The sequence below is a fragment of the Myotis myotis genome, unplaced genomic scaffold (assembly GCF_014108235.1).
Source record: "Myotis myotis isolate mMyoMyo1 unplaced genomic scaffold, mMyoMyo1.p scaffold_m19_p_17, whole genome shotgun sequence".
NCBI classification, from domain to species: domain Eukaryota; kingdom Metazoa; phylum Chordata; class Mammalia; order Chiroptera; family Vespertilionidae; genus Myotis; species Myotis myotis.
Genome location: NW_023416321.1, coordinates 34,484,694 through 34,501,521, shown reverse-complemented (window position 1 = coordinate 34,501,521; position 16,828 = coordinate 34,484,694). Strand labels below are relative to the sequence as shown.

The 16,828-nt window shown below is 41.4% G+C and overlaps 1 protein-coding gene and 1 long non-coding RNA gene across 12 annotated transcripts in view; both read left to right on the top strand.

Annotated features, from left to right (window-relative positions):
• YWHAE (tyrosine 3-monooxygenase/tryptophan 5-monooxygenase activation protein epsilon) overlaps positions 1 to 1,068 on the top strand; it is a 40,489-nt gene extending 39,421 nt beyond the window's left edge. For both annotated transcript variants that reach the window (XM_036340955.1, XM_036340954.1), the window contains one exon: positions 136 to 1,068. Coding sequence is in view for 1 of the 2 variants with exons in the window: in XM_036340954.1 (XP_036196847.1) it covers positions 136 to 188 (53 nt within the window). In the remaining variant the exon portion in view is untranslated. The remainder of the gene's footprint in view (positions 1 to 135) is intronic.
• A 4,630-nt stretch (positions 1,069 to 5,698) lies between these two features.
• On the top strand, positions 5,699 to 16,803 carry LOC118671892. 10 transcript variants are annotated; one of them, XR_004972913.1, is made up of 6 exons: positions 5,699 to 7,052; positions 8,464 to 8,539; positions 11,339 to 12,579; positions 13,216 to 13,294; positions 13,675 to 13,802; positions 15,443 to 16,803. It is a non-coding gene; the product is annotated as an uncharacterized LOC118671892 (long non-coding RNA). The 10 variants fall into 10 exon arrangements; XR_004972914.1 differs by lacking the exon at positions 13,216 to 13,294 and having other exon boundaries at positions 11,339 to 11,457; positions 13,678 to 13,802; XR_004972912.1 differs by having other exon boundaries at positions 11,339 to 11,457; positions 13,216 to 13,802.
• The last annotated feature ends 25 nt before the right edge of the window (positions 16,804 to 16,828 follow it).

Genomic DNA, 16,828 nt, shown 5'->3' with positions numbered 1-16,828 from the left:
GTTCTTTGCTTGTCTGTGTGTTTAATACCAATTGTAGCAAATGTAAAGGGGTCTTTTTGTTTGGAGTGATACCTTTGTTTGTGACCATGACAGCCTAGTCAGTATGAAATAAGTAATTGTTATTCTTCTTTGCAGGTGAAGAGCAGAATAAAGAAGCGCTGCAGGATGTGGAAGATGAAAATCAGTGAGACATAAAAGCCAACAAGAGAAACCATCTCTGACCACCCCCACTCCTTCCCATCCCACTCCCTCTTGGAAATTCCCCCATTGTCACTGAGAACCACCAAATCTGACTTTTACATTTGGTCTCAGAATTTAGGTTCCTGCCCTGTTGGTTTTTTTTAAAAAACAGTTTTCAAAAGTTCTTAAAGGCAAGAGTGAATTTCTGTGGATTTTACTGGTCCCAGCTTTTAGGTTCTTTAAGACACTAACAGGACTGCATAGAGGCTTTTTCAGCATTACTGTATTGTCTCCTGCCGGATGTGGCAAGGTCACCATTAGAAATGGAAATTACATTTGAAAGCCATTAGACTTCTAGGTGAAGCAAGCATCTAAGAGAGAGGTTAATCACACTATAGTGGCATAGGTGGTATCATTTTTCCTTTTTCTAATTGTTTAAATTGAATTTTATACCAATGTTTAAGATTAATTGGGTGTTAGCTTGAGGTGGTTAAAGGTTGTTTGGGGAGTTTGTTGTAATGGTTTTGCTGTAAAAAGTATTCAAACTCTGCTGAAAAGCATGGTGCTGGTAACAGTTCAACAATCCGTGGCTGCTCATTCTTGCCTACTTTTACTCTCCCTCTGAAGCAGGTTAGCGTTGAAGGTGGTATGGAAAAGCCTGCATGCGTGTTCAATTCTTTGTTTCTTCTCCTTCCCTCTCCCTGGCCCCCCCCTCCTTCGCTCGCTCAACCTCTTTTGTTCAGTATGTGTAACTTGAAGCTAATTTGTACTACTGGATATCTGACTGGAGCCACAGATACAGAATCTGTATTGTTCTTACTGAAACACAGCATGGAATTAACATTAAACTTAAATAAAACAAACCTAAATTAAAAATGCCAAATATTATTGCGCCTCCATCTTTTATCTTTTTAAAATAAAATCTCTAGCCTAAACCCAGTGATATTATTTGCCTGAATGTGAAAAGGTCTCTTTTTCTTTCATAAATCACTTGTCTGTTTCTCAAAAATGATGTATATTTTTGGAAAAAAATGACCTGTAACCTGGCTGTGAAGAACATTAAGTAGTCCAAATCAATTCATTACCTATCCTGTCTTTAAGGATGTGGCAATCTTGGTATTGAGAGAAAACCTGCCACCCAAGAAAACGAATGAGGTAGTTAAAAGAGTGATTATTGGTGCAGGTCTTTAGAAAGATCCCTGTCACAGACAGGAAGCCTGCAGAAAGGGGACACTGTCCTATAGCTGGTTAGGAAAGGTGGAGTTTTTCAGCTCTAGGTTTAGTCACCTTTGAGGGTCAATTGATTTCTAGAGAAACTCGAGTTACCATTGTAACTTGAAGGCAGTTAATTTGTGTTTTAAATATTCTTAGTGCTTTGATTTATAAAAAGTTTTATTTATTGATTTAGAAAATTTTTTTATTGATTTCAGAGTGGAAGGGAGAGAGAGAAACATCAGTGATGAGTCACTGATCGGCTGTCTCCTGCACCCCCTCTACTGGGGATTGAGCCTGCAACCCAGGTATGTGCCCTTGACCGGAATGAAACCCGGGACCCTTCAGTCCGCAGGCCGACGCTCTGTCCACTGAGCCAAACCAGCTAGGGGTATTTATTGGTTTTAGAGAGAAACATCAATTGGCTGCTTCCTGCACGTGCCCCAACTGTGGATTGAACCTGCAACCTGGGTATGTGCCTTGACAGGGAATTGAACCCACCACCATTTTTTGTTGTTCTTTTTGGTGTACAGGTGATGTTCCAACCAACAGCCACACCAACCAGGGCTGATTTGAAAAAAGTTTCAGACTCAAATGTTTTCTAAAATGTTGGTGCCAGTAATTGGGTTGATACCTATGCTTGGGTTCTGGGATGGCTGGCCAGAAAAGCAAATCTCCAGTGTTATATTTTGCTTTTAGGAAGATGAGAATGAACTTAGGTCATTCTAAGGGGAAGTTATGGAGTAAAGCATAACTTCTAACTTGGCTCTTGACCCAGACAAGTGCCACGTAATAGTTTATAAATCAGCTGCTATGCTCTTGATCCTAGGACAATAGAGAAGAGAGAACATGCTGAAAAACTGGCATAAAGATCTTTGTTTTGAAGATTGTTACAAGTTATAGTTCACAGGGATTCCTGGTAAATTCTAAGATGGACGATTAAAGGAATTGTGATTTTTTAGAGGTGGTGATTCTGAATGCAACATGGATGAGCAAACTTCAACCTTATCTTGTTGTATATATCATAGTTACTAGGCTTATAATTGATATTGACAATAATTAGCTAACTGATTATTAACTATAGACTGGGAACTGTGCTACATTAAGATGTATTTGCAGTGTAGCACATAGGTGGTGATAATTAGGTGAGCTGTCACTTGCATTTTGCAAATAGGAAAACTGAAATAGGAACAAGTTGAACTTGCCCAAAGCCACAAAGCTGATAGTAATCAAGCAGGGTTCACAGGTAGGTTCTTATGACTAAAGAGCCCATGCTCTTAATCATTAAGCCATTCTACCTTTTTGTTCGGTATGAAAACTCAGTGTTTTATTGAAACAGTTTTCTCTATCCTAAAGTGATCATTTAAGATATGTATATATATATATATATTTTTTTTTTAAATACATTTTATTGATTTTTTACAGAGAGGAAGGGAGAGAGACAGAGAGCCAGAAACATCAATGAGAGAGAAACATCGATCAGCTGCCTCCCACACACCTCCTACTGGGGATGTGCCCGCAACCCAGGTACATGCCCTTGACCGGAATCGAACCTGGGACCTTTCAGTCCGCAGGCCGACGCTCTATCCACTGAGCCAAACCGGTTTTGGCTAAGATACGTATATTTTAACATTTCTGAAGTAAGCTTATGTTTTACAATTGAGATACCTCTTCAAAAGCTATATTCTTTTAATCATAGAATTAAAATAGAATGTAAATAATAAAGAGCTCTGAGGTGGCTACTGTCTGAAAAAGAAGAGTCAGGAAGGCTTATTACCTAGATTAATTTTTTGGCATTTGTTTTTTTATCTGTAGTTTAATTTATAAGTAAGAATTAGTATTTTTTACAGTTGGAGCAGTTCTAATTTAGGTTAGCTTGGACAAGTGAGTAATCAGTGGTTATAGGTTGTCAAATTGCCTCATTGCTGTGACAGTTTTCTAGAGAACCAAAGTCTTAATACCTTCAGGTCAACCTCATTTTTAGCCACTTTTGGTGGAAATACTTCTAAAATACATTACTTTCTAGCTTTTTACTATCTTAGTTACTGCTTTGGGGAAGATCTTAGGTTGGTACTCTTGCACCATCAGCTCACAATGAGGTTTTAGTTAAGACTTGCTATGTTTAAGGAGGGCTGCAGATTGCTTTTCTTAAAGGTTCTTTGAATTGTAGACATTTGTATCTCAATTGAAATGATGAATATGTACTTGTACAATCTGGACAGTACAAATTATGTCCAGGGGCTTCTGTCTAAAGCTATCATTGGCCGTTTTTCCAGTTAGACCTAATCTTCTGGCACTCACTTGTCACTCATGCTTCTATCCCATTTTGCTTGGTTTTGGGTCTTCTACAAAGACCTTTTGCCACTTAAAATTGTGGTGCTATAGCAGATAGGGCTTACTTCAGCACATTGGACTTCTTTCCCATTAATTGACACATCTGTGGCTATGCTAAACAGGCCATAATACCTGTTGAACACTCAGAATTTGCTTTCAATAGAATTACAGGAACAACCTTTAAAAACAAAAAAAACCCTTCATTTGCATTAAGGAGGAGTAAGCTAAAATGAGATGCTATTTTCACCTAGGCAAAGATTAGGTTACTGTTGTGAGGATGTAGAGAAACATTGTTGGGATTTTTTTAAAGTAAGTTTTTTTTTTTTTTAAAGTATAAAAAATACATTAAAAGTGTATAATTAATGAATTTTAATAAAGTGAACACAACATTTAGCTACCACTCACATCAAAAAATAGAACAGGACCGGTATCTAGAAGACTCTCATGTTTTCTCTTGGTGATTACCCCGGCAACTAAACCAGTATCTTGATCGCCGTTGATTAGTTTTACCTGTTTTTGAACTTGATATTAATGGGATCATACAACTTTCTCAACTTTGTGTTTGTGGGGTTAGTCCATGTCATTACCTAACAGTAGTGTTTTTCATGACTATAGTATTCTGTTGTGGTAGCATACCACCATGTATTCTGTGGATAGGCACTGTGTTATTTTCAATTATTGGATGTTACAAATAATGTTATGTCTTTTGGTATATACATGTATACATTAATGTTGCATATCCCTAAAAATGGAATTACTGGGTCATAGGGAATACATTTGTTCAGCTTTAGTAGATGCTGCAAAAACAGTTTTCCAAAGTGGTACTGTTTTACAGTCCTACCAGTAGTGAATGAGAATCCCATTTCTTCTACATCCTCACTGGCATTTGATATGGTCACTATTTTTAGCTGTAGCATTCTGGTGGGTTTGTATAGTAGTATCTCATTCTGGTTTTTGCATTTTCCTGGTGATTAATGAGAAAGCACTTTTTAATAGGTTTATTGGATATCTGGATATTTTGTTAAATACTCAGTTTTCCCTGTTTTTCTGTTGAGTTGTCGTTTTCCTAATGGTTTTTAGGAAGTATTTATAACTTAGAAAGTATATCTTTGGAGTTGTTATTACAGTAATCTTCCATCTGCCCTGCTTATTCATTTTCATAATGTCTTTTGATGAACAGTACTTAATTTTGATATAGTCCAGTTTATCCATATTTTCCTTAAAGGTAAGTGCTTTATATGTCCTATTTAAGAAATACTTGCCTACCCTAAGATCATTAATCTTTTATATTGTTTTTTTAAAGTAGTGTTTGACCTCTCATATCATGATCTAGAATCATCTAGAGTTTTGTTCATGATAATAGGGAGTTGTTAAAAGTATTATTTTTCTCTATAGGTTTTCAATTGATCCAGCACCATTTATTGTTCCATTGGTCTATTTGTCATAGTGCCATTGCAGTACTGTAGGTTTGAAATAACTCAAGATCTGGTCGTGTGAGTCTGAAATAACTCAAGATCTGGTCGTGTGAGTCATCCAGTTTTTTTGTTGTTGTTCAAGACTGCGTTGGTTATTCTTGGCACTTAGCATTTTTTTATACATTTTAAAACCAATCAACTTGTCAATTTCAATACTAGGACAGTAACAACAAAAGTATTTTGATTAGGATTTTATTGACTCTAGAATAAATTTGAGAACGTCTGTATAATTATGTCCTTTAATTCATCAACATTGTATACCCCTCCTTATTTATATCTTTAATTTTTTTTCAGTAATGTTTAATGTTTTGTAGTTTTCTCTGTAGACAGGTCTGGTTCCTTTTTGGGGTATTATTTCTAGTTACTTGATTTTAAAAAGTTTTTTTATTTAAATATATTTTTATTGATTTTAGAGAGGAAGAGGGGGAGAGAGAGAAAGAAAGAGAAAGAAACACCAATGATGAGGGGGAGTCATTGATCAGCTGCCTCCTGAGCCCACAACTTGGGCATATGCTCTGACCTGGATGCAAACCTGGTTCATAGGTTGACGCTCAACCACTGAGCCATGCTGGCTGGGCTTTAGTGTTATCTTAGTTTCTTTTTTTTTAATTTTCAAATTGTTGCTACTTACATTTCATGACCTTGCTAAATTAATTCTAAGTTGCATGTAGGTTCTGAGAGAGGCTTTTTAAGAGGATTATTTGACAATGTAAATGAACGTTTTAAATGCATGCACCCCTTGCTTATGTGTGTGTGCATAGAAATAGATGCAACATATTTTCATTTCAGTATTACAATAGCAAATTAGAAATAACCTAAATGCCCATCAATCGTGGTACACATTCTTACTACGTATACTATGTTGCTGTTACCAAAAAATGAGGTAAATCATTTCTGCTAATATAGAAAGATGTCTGCATATGTTAAATGAGAAAAGTAAGATACATAACATGTGTAAAATAGGAAAAATATTCTGTATGCATACTTGGCTAGCTTTAGAAAATTTCTGAAAGATACAAGTTTTTTCATCAAAAAACAGCTTTATTGAGGCATAATTGACAAAGTGCATGTATACAAACTATACAGTTCAAATTTTAGAAAATGTATACACCTTTAAAACCATTCTAATCATGACAGTCATTCACCATCAAGTTTCCTTGTACTTTGTAATTTCCTTCCTCAGCCCCCAAGCAACCCACTGATCAGCTTTCTGTTATTTTACCTTAGTTTGCATTTTCTGGAGTTTTATATATATGGTGCATAGTATATTCTTTGTAGGTGTGGTGTCTGGCTCCTTTCACTCAACATAATTGGCTTGAGGTTCATTCATCTTGTGTGTATCAGTAGTTCATTCTCTTTATTGTTGAGCAGTATTCCATTGTTATGATATACCACAATTTGTTTATTCACCTACTGATGGACATTTGGGTTTCCAGTTTTTGTTATAAATAAAGCTGCTATGAATGTTTGTGTACAAACAAGTCTTTATGTGGGGATATATTTCCTTTTTTGTTTGGATAAGTAGGAGTGGAATGTTTGGGTAATGTGGTAAGTGTATATTTAGTTTTTTAAGAAACTGTCAAATTGCTTGATAAAGTGATTGTACCATTTAACATTCCATCAGCAGTGTCTGAAGCTCCCTGTCCTCCACATGCTCTCCAGCACTTGCTATGGTCAGTCCTTAAAATTTTCCATTCTAATAGGTGTATAGTGGCATCTCATTGTGGCTTTAATTTGTATTTCTTTTTAAAATATATTTTTTATTGATTTCAGGAAGGGAGAGAGAGATAGGAACATCAATGATGATAAAGAGGATCATTGATTGGCTTCTTCCTGCATGCCCCCTACCAGGTATCGAGCCCGCAACCTGGGCATGTGCCCTTGACTGGAATCAAACCCGAGACCTTTTAGTTTGCAGGCCCACGCTCTATCCACTGAGCCAAAGCAGTTAGGGCTTAATTTGTATTTCATAATGACTAATGATGTTGAGTATCTTTTTGTGTGCTGATTTGCCATCTCTATATCTTATTTTGTGAAGTGTGATAATAATGAGTCTTTTGATTCATGAACAAGGTATCTAACAGTTTAGGCCTTCTTTAGTTTCAGCAATATATATATATAGTGTTAATCTTCACCGAGGATATTTTTCCATTGATTTTTAGAGAAAGTGGAGGGGGAGAGAGAGAAACATATATGTGAGGAGACACATTGAATGATTGCCTCCTGCATGTGCCCTGATCTGGGGGCAGGGGATCAAGCCTGCAACCAAGGTACCCTTCAGTCTGCAGGCAATATATATATTTTTAAAATATTTTATTGATTTTTTTACAGAGAGGAAGGGAGAGGGATAGAGAGTGAGAAACATCAATCATCTGCCTCCTGCATACTCCCTACTGGGGATGTGCCCGCAACCAAGGTACATGCCCTTGACCGGACTCGAACCTGGGACCCTTGATTCCGCAGGCTGATGCTCTATCCACTGAGCCAAACCGATAAGGGCCTCAGCAATATTTTTTACTCTTTTCAGATTTATTCATAAATATTTCATAATTTTTGATGTTTGTGTAAAATTCCTGCTTTTTAAAATTCAATTTTTGTTTATTGATATTTGTATATTAATCTTGTATCCTGCGACCTTGCTAAACTCATTTTTTAGTTCTAGTAGTGGTATTTTGTAGATTTCATCAGATTTTCTTCATAGAGAATCATATTGCTTGTGAATGTAGAGATTTAACTTTTTCTTCAGTCTGGAGAATTTTTGTTTATCTTGCCTGATTGCACTACCTGGAACCTCCAGTAGTACAATGTTGAATAGAAGTGGTAAGAGCAGACATCCTTGTATTGTTCCTGATTTTATGGAGGAAAGCATTTTCTTTCACTCTTAATGTTAGCTGAAAGTTTTTCATTGATGCCCATTACCAGGTTGAGGAGTTCACTGGTATTTTTAGTTTGCTAAGAGTTTTTCTCAAGAATGGAAGTTGGATTTATCAATGCCTGTTTTGCATCTAATGAGATGATAATATGGGTTTTGGTTTTTAGTTAATATAATGAATTACATTGATTGCCTTTTGAAGATTAAAACCAATCCTGTATTCCTGGGATAAACCCCAGTTATGTATTATCCTTTACATTATGTTTGGATTTGATTTACTAAAATTTTGTTTAGAATTTTTTTTATATTTATGTTCATGAGCCTATTCCTGACATTTCTGGGTTGATGAAATGTTAATAATACCAAATGTTTTTCTTCTATGGCACTAAGAACAAGATACAACAGTTGACATTCATAATAGATCTTCAAGAAGGAATGGAAGAACACTTGAATGGTAAATATGAAGGTAAATATAAAAGACTTATTTCCCACTTTCTTTAAAAATCTTGTGTTTAAAGCAAATATTAGGTCCATATTGTTAATATGTAGGCACATCATTTATATGCTAACTATAGCATAAGAGGCAGCCAAGGGGTGTTAAGTGGATCCATTTGAGTGCAAGTTTCTTAAATATTACTTGATGTAATATTAACTCTAAGAAGACCTTGAGAGACTAAGGATATATGGTAATTAATACTTAGGGCAAGCATTAGATAAAAATAATGCAAAGAGGTATAGCTAAAAACCTGTATCTAAGAAATATTTAATCCAAAAGAAGGCAAGAGAGGACAGGATCATTTGTGCTGCCAAATCTTTCAAGGAGATTTAAAGCTCAATAGACCTAATTTTGACAGTTGGGAACTTTCATTTTTTTATGGCTGCCATTTAGAAAAGAATCCTCTGAAGAATTCATAGACTTGTTCAGCAGATTATGCCATTGTGCTTTGAAACATTAAAGTCAACATTTAAAAATATGCCCAAATAATTTCCTCAAAAAATATTTTGCTGAGTGAACTGATATGATATATTTCAGCTACCATCCATTGCCAGTGAGATAGAATTTTCAGTTTGGTTTTAGCCAAGTAACTGCCTGATATAAATTGTCTTCGGAGTAACAGCAGAATTTAGATCTCATTTACAATAATCTGGATACAGTTCAAAACTGTGCATCAGAAGAAATGTGAAAACATGATCCGTAGTCAAGAGACTATCAATGAAGGATGTCCCTAAGACATGCAAATTAGCAAATAAAATTTTATTCTTGTTTTCCCACAAAGTAGATGAGGATTTTAAAGCTGCTGTTATAACTGTCCAAGGATGAAGGGAACATATGTCTATGGCAAATGAAAAGAGGAAATTTTAGCAGAGATATTGAAACTATAATAAAAAACCAGGCATTTTAGATCTTAAAAATACAATTATCTGAAATAAAAATTAGTTTGGCAAATGCTGAATAAAAAGAAAAGTTTTAGAGGATCAGTGAACTTGAAGTTAGCTCAATAGATATCCAATCTGTAGGAGAAAGAGAAAGATATATTTTTAACAATGAGCACAGCCTCATGGGACCTGTGAGATAATATCAATATTAAGAAAGTCCTAGTATACTGGAAGTAAGTGTAGTTCCAGAAGGAGAGAAGAGGAAAAATAGGATGGAAAACTTTTAAGAATGACAAAAATTTTCTCACATTTTGTGTAAGGCAAATTTACAATTCAAGAAGCCCAGTGAAAATTAAGTAAAATAACGAAAATGAACATTTTAGCACGTTATAATCAAACTGCTGTACATCAAAGAAAAAACACATTGAAAACAGCATGCATACATATTGACAAATAGACCAATTATATACAAGGGAATAATTCAAATCACTGATTTTTCATTAGAATAACAGGAGGCAGAAGACAATAGAACAGCAACATTAAAGTGCTCAAAGAGAAGAAAGCTAACCCAGAATTGTATATCTAGTGAGAACATCAAGAATGAAAGTGAAATAGACATCTATACATACATATATATATATATATATATATATATATATGCAGTCCTTGGGTTACGTCGGACTTGATGTATGTCATTTCATCGTTATGTCGCCATCTCCCATTTATTCATTAAAAAAAGTTCTGCCGAAACCGGTTTGGCTCAGTGGATAGAGTGTCGACCTGCGGACTGAAGGGTCCCAGGTTCGATTCCGGTCAAGGGCATGTACCTGGGTTGCAGGCACATCCCCAGTGGGGGGTGTGCAGGAGGCAGCTGATCAATGTTTCTCATCAATGTTTCTAACTCTCTATCTCTCTCCCTTCTTCTCTGTAAAAAATCAATAAAAAATATATATTTAAAAACAAACAAAAAAACCTGTCATTTCGACGTATGTACATATATGCTTTATGTTTTTTATTATTTATTTACCACAAGTAAAGGTCAGGAATTGTTACCTTCTAAATTTTTTTTTACTGCTTCACTTCATTACTGCTGTGTATGTGCTCCATGTGTGACATAGGTGCTTATGTAGGTAGGTTCCGACTTACGGTAAAAATTGCGTTTTGTCGTGCCATAGGAATGGATCTCCAATGTAACCCGAGGACCTACTGTGTGTGTGTGTGTATGTGTATGTGTGTTTGTGTGTGTATATCTATCTATCTATCTATCTATGCCTAAGCGACCATTCGACCGGTAGCTATGGCGTGCACTGACCATCAGGGGCAGATGCTCAACGCACAGGCATGAAAACATGGAACAGACTGATGAGTGGAGCGGGAGGGTGGAAAGAGATTAACAAAAGATCTATATGCATACTAGAGGATTCATGCACCGGTGGGGTTCCTTGGCCTGGCCTGTGGGAATCGGGCCCAAAACCAGCAATCTGACATCCCCCGAGGGGCCCTGAATTGTGAGAGGGTGCAGGCCAGGCCAAGGGACCCCACCATGCACCGGGCCTCTAGTTTTTAGATAAAAGAAAACTAAATGTGTGCAGATTTCACAATAGGAAGGCTAAAGAAAGTTCTTTTTTAAATATATTTTTATTGATTTCAGAGAGAGGAAGGGAGAGAATCGAACCGTGACCTCCTGGTTCATAGATCAACACTCAACCACTGAGCCACACAGGCTGGGCTAGCCTTTGCTTTTTGAATGGTTTCTGCCCTAGCATTCTGCAGCACTGGTCTTTGGCTTTTGCCCCTTCTTTTCCTTGGCTGGCACCTCTCCTCCTTTCCCACTGGCTCAGGGACTTATTGTGAAAGACATATTTGACCCTGTGTGCTTTGCCCACAGCCATGGTTTTACCATGTGACCTCACCCCTGGCCCTTCTACTCGAGGCGATGAGTGGTAACCTGGAGCAAGCCATTTCTCTCTGGAGAAGCTAAAGTAAGAGGACAGAAGACATTCCCAGGTAGGTGTGGAGAGCCAAGCTGAAAGCCACCCAGACTTAGGCTTGAGGCCATGCCATTTTGGATCATTTATTGGTTGATGAATCAGCTGAGAAAATGAGTGCTGAGAGAGGCAAGAGAAGGGTGCAGGGCAACGGAGAGGAGAACCCCGGAAGCTCTGAGAGATCTTGGTTTCTCAGTTTTCTGATTCCCATAAGGCAATATTTTTACACTGGCTCACACCTGGCCTCTGGGAAGCCACACAAGTGCTCCCCAGTTCCACATCTCCAGATCTTGCCTTGCTGGGGCCAGGGGACACACACAAAGGATATTGGGGCTGTGACAGATGGGAGCCCATTGGGCAAAGGTGAGTACTGCATTGGGTCAAGACTGACAATGAGGACCCTGAGGGTGAGTCCTGGGAAATCTTTCCTGGCAGAGCAGGCCATTGCTAGTTCTGGGAGCTTGGAGGCAAGTGGGGCACAACCTGTAAGGGACCTGGTAGGACCCGAGAGTGTTCTTCTAGGCCTGGCAACACCAACTGCTTTATCCAGCATCATATTGTGGAAATTAGAGTATGGGTTCTGGAGCCATAAGGCTTGGGTTCAACTCCCAGATCAGCCCTTAATTATCCTTGAGCATGCTACCTGTTTTCCCACCTGTAAAGTGGGGATTAAAACAGTATCTCATAATGATGAGGACTAAGTGAGTACATTTAGAGCAGTCTACATGTCTTACTGAGAGGTCTCTGTGTGTTATTGCCACTAATGTAACTCTGGCACCTTCTCTTAGATCCTTTTTATTTTCTTAGAGTCTTTAAGGACTCCATACTGAAATAGCACAGGAACAAATTGCCTGCCCCCAAATGGTCCTGTTCTCTCTTTGTGCTCAGGGACAGACATACGGGGTTGCTCCTTCATTGTGGTGGAATATTTAGGGGGAGAGCAGAGTCTCTGGAGGAGGCTGCCCGCCATAGCTTGTGCTGGAGCACCCTGGGGAGTCGGGGATAAGCAGTGCCTTGGCCACCTCTCAGTGTCCATAGAGGGCGGTGCTGCTCCTAGAAACCACACGTGCCTGTCCTGCTCCTCACCTGTCCCTGCCTCACACAGCCCAGGCTGAACTCGGAGCCTTCTGTCAGCCTTGCCGTAAGTGCACCACCTCATTTTGCACCCATCTTTAGACTTGTTCTGTACAGTTTTCTCGGCTGGGAGATAGAGTCTAGCACAGTGCTTGTTAATGCACCAACGAATCTTAGCCATCAGGATTAATACTGCAGCACTGGCTCCACCGGACAATGAGTCTGCTTCCCCATTCCCATTGCTGCTGGCCCTGGGTGTTGGGCACACGCCCCTCCTGGTGTAACTTTTTCTAGGTCTCTCTTCAGCCCTTGCCTGGAGCACTCTTCCTGGGGACTGGACACTAGGAAAACCATATCTTTGGCCATCCTGAGCTGTCCCTGCTCCTGGGGCCCTGAGCCCAGTAGCTGGCTTTCCTGACCCCCGCCTGCCTCTGCAGCTTTTCCCAGGCCCAGTTCCGCTATTCCTTTTCTTTCATCCTCAGCCCTCGTCTGGCTTCCTTCTATTTCTTTCTCCTCCAGTCTTCCTTTCCCCCTGTCCTTTCTTTCTCTCCTCAGGATAACCCTGTGGTCCCTGGGTTCCTTTCTCATCTGTACTCGAGGAATCTCGGGGGTTAACAGGAGTTCTGTGCACTTATCTGTTGGGCTTAGACCCAACATATCATAATCACATGCTCCAGACACATGGATGTTTCCTTTCAAACAGTGTTTATGGTGGCAGCTTTCATCCATTCATCCAGCAAAGAGAGGGCTACTCCATGCTCAGTCCTGGTGTGGAGTAACAGGTAAATAAAAAAGATGTGGTCCCAGTTCTCATGGAGGTTAGTGAGGGGAGAAAGAGATGAGCAAATATACAAGATGATTTTGTTGTTAAGTGCCATGAAGAGAGCAGGGTGATGTGGGAGAAAGTGACGGAGGTTGTCAGGGCCTCACAAAGAGGTAACACTTGAGTGAGACCTAGATGATCAGATTGCATCAGAGGACCAGGCAGTCTTCTTTGTCAAAAAATAACAGGTTCTGACTCCGGTTAAGCAGAGAAGGAATGCACCGGAAAGGTATCAGGTAGTTCAGAGAATGGGTGGGAGGCCTGGAAAATTAGGCCGGCACAGAGGCGGTTGCTAAAGGAGGCTGGTGGCCAGAACCTTGACCAGAGTCATCATCTCAGCAGGCTCTGTCAGGACCCGGCTGCCACTGCTTTGGAGACTGGACACCATTAGACTTGGAACCTGGACTCACCGGCATGCCACCCCGGGAGACCTCTGAACAGGGACTGAGTACCTGCCCCACACACAGGTTTGCTCTCCACTGGGTGGCCTGTTAGAAGTGAAGTCAGCTTCCCTCTCATGTAGAGTGAAAGCCAGCCTTTATGAAGTCCTACTTGGTTTGGTCTCCTGTACCCCTGTGTTCTCATCTATCGCTCTTCCCTTGCCCCACCCTGCTCCAGCCACATGGGCTATTCCTCAGTCACTCCACGCCTGCCCTCACCTAGAGGGGCGCTGGCTGTTCCCTTCACTTAGAATACTCTTCCCCAAGTACACCCATAGCTCCCTACCTCACCACCTCCAAGTCTTAGCTTAGAAGTCATTTCTCCAGAGGCCCATCTGATCTCCCTATGTAAGCCCAACCAATCTAGCCCACATGCCCATTTAAAAAAATCTTTGACCATATCATTATTATACTTACTGTTTATTGATTGTCTTCTTGACGAATCTGCTCTAGGAGCCTAGACCTGGGACCTAGACTAGTGCCTGGCATTAAAGTTAATACTCCACAGCTGTTCGTTGAATGGGTCACTGACAGTGTGGTATGCTGTTCCTGGTATAAAAAGTCTTGGGAAGCATGAGCTGAATTCAGGTTCTGTCACTTACCAGAGGTTCAGCCTCTCTGAACCTCAGTTTTCTCATCTGTAACATGGAAACCTACCTCAAATGAACTCTTGGTGACGAGTAAATGAGAGGAGGTCCAGTTGCCATTTTCTCATTCTTTCCTGCCCACCTATTCAAATCTATTAAATGATCTCCCAAGCCAATAGGATTGCAATGAATATTTCCATTTACTTTGGATTATATGTCATTACAAATATTAACAAATAAGACTTATAAAGGACACCTTTGGGTAGGTCAGACGAAAGTACAAAAATTGTGTGTGGGGCTGCAGTTTAAGGACGTTTTCTGCAGCCATCACATGGTAGCAAAACAGTGCTAAGCAGTGCACGAGAGTCTGTGTCGAGGACAGCCAGAGTCCATGCATCGAGAGGTTCTCAGTTGGGAAGGAACAAAGACTGGACATGCACGGGCCGGGAGGTGCAGTTCCTCGCTCTCACCCCTAGAGGTCAGGAGGTTACCGCTTCAGGGTTGGAAGACTGGCCCGTCCAGGATTGGCTAGTGCTGGCGTTGGGTGGGGTGGAGGCTAGGAAGGGAGGTGGTGGAGGTGGATGCAGCGCATTGGGAGACCCCCTGGTTACTGACACCTGACTTTGAAATGACATTTTTTTCTTTTTTGGTGTCAAGTTCCCATCTTTGTAAATCTGATGGATCAGAGGAAAGATGCCAGTTTGGGGTCAAAGGCAGAGCTTTGCAGCTTCTCAAAGAGCTTTTTCTTTAACAGATAAAACCTGCAAGTGGTCTAGAACAGCGCCAGGGTTCTGGTGAAGGGTCTGTCACTCTCTGGGGGCCCTCCTGCCCAAGGGCCCCACCCTTCACTTGGGATGGCTGTGCTTCTAGAAGCCTTGCCTCCTGTGGTCGGCTGGGACCATATTTGAAGGCCAAACCTACCTACCCTTGCACAGCCTGGGGCACTAGAGGGCCCTGGACTGGGTCCTGGGAGTCCTGGTTCTTGTCTCAGCTGAGCCTATGTATCTGATAAGGAAGCTGTACTAGGTGGACTCACAGCCCTTTCTAGCTTTGCCTTTCAGCATTTCCGTGTTTTCACAGAGGCTGTGAGTCTGCTCTCTGAATAAGTCTGCTCTCTGAATAAGGCCCTCCAAAAGACAAAGTTAAGACGATACCCAGAGCCCACCCAGACACAAGGGTTGTGAAGATTCATTAAGACAGTGCACAAAGCCTTAAAGATGGGAAAACCAAGGTTCCATGACCAGCCAAGCTTGCCAGGTACTGTGTGGGGGCTGGAGTCCCGAGTTCCCTGCAAACGGGAAAGGGCTGATGGGCACTTGGTGGGATTTACATCATCACCCCAGGCCTCAGATGGTGGTGTGCTTTGTGTTTGCAGCAGAAGGTTCGACCCCTGTGAGCCCTGCTGCTACCGTTGGTGTGTGTGGGCAGCAGGCAGGGGAGAGCCCTAGGCTGGCAGCTAGCAGGAACTCATGTGCGAGCCCAGCATCCTACTTCCCCTGAAGTGTGGTGTCCAGAGCACTGGGCTGGGGATGGGACAGGGGCCATGGAGCCTGGTATGCCCCAGCTGTGGTAAGGCTGCAAGGCCTTTCCCTCTCTGGGTTCCCTCTCCCATCAAGTGCAGTGATAGATTGAACACGGAAATTCCTTGGTTATGCATTTTTTTCATCCAGAATCCCTGAAGGCCCCTTGGTAAGCAGGGAAAGTCTGGGGCTTCAGACTCGGGCCCCAATCCTTCAACGCCTCTTTGGAGACCCTAACTCAGGGTACAGACAGGCCACAGGCAGGGTGTCTTCCTCTTAGCTTTCCTGTACTGTTGCCCAGTATTCCTGAGAGGGCAACCATCTGGGGTCCCCCCACTACAAGTCCCAAGGCCTGGGGGGGGGGAGGGGGCAGAGGAAGAGAAATGGATGTGGACAGGAGGAATTTTTGCTTCTTTTCATGCAAAACAAGGGGCCCTTTTCTGTTCTGATTACAGCTAATCTGATGCTGGGAAGAACGAGAGGCAGGGTCCATCCTCCAGGTTCCTCAGGAGGAGAAAGAGATCAAAGGTGGGCGAATTGGGTCTGAGGATTGAACTTGACCCTGCCCCAACATCAGTTTCACCACAGGGCTTCTGTCACTTCCCCCACAGCTAGGAGCCCAGGCTGGCCTGGCCACCAGGGATGGGGAGGGAGCAGGGCTGGGCACCATCGTGCCTGGGCCCCAATCCTGTCCTCACACACCCTTCCCCCAGAGAAACCCGTGAGTCCCTCATAGTGCCCCTGGCCCAACCACCATTCTCTCCCCTCCAGGTCTGTGCAGACCATCCCCACTGCCTGCACTGCCCTCCCTTTTGGCTGCCTGACACTCCACTGCCCTTCAAGGCCTTGCTGCAGCATGACCTTCTCTAGGAAGCCCTCCCAGCAGAGTCCAGAGCACCCGCAGGTGGGCTAGGCTGGCCACAGCATTCCTCACTCCCCACTGTAA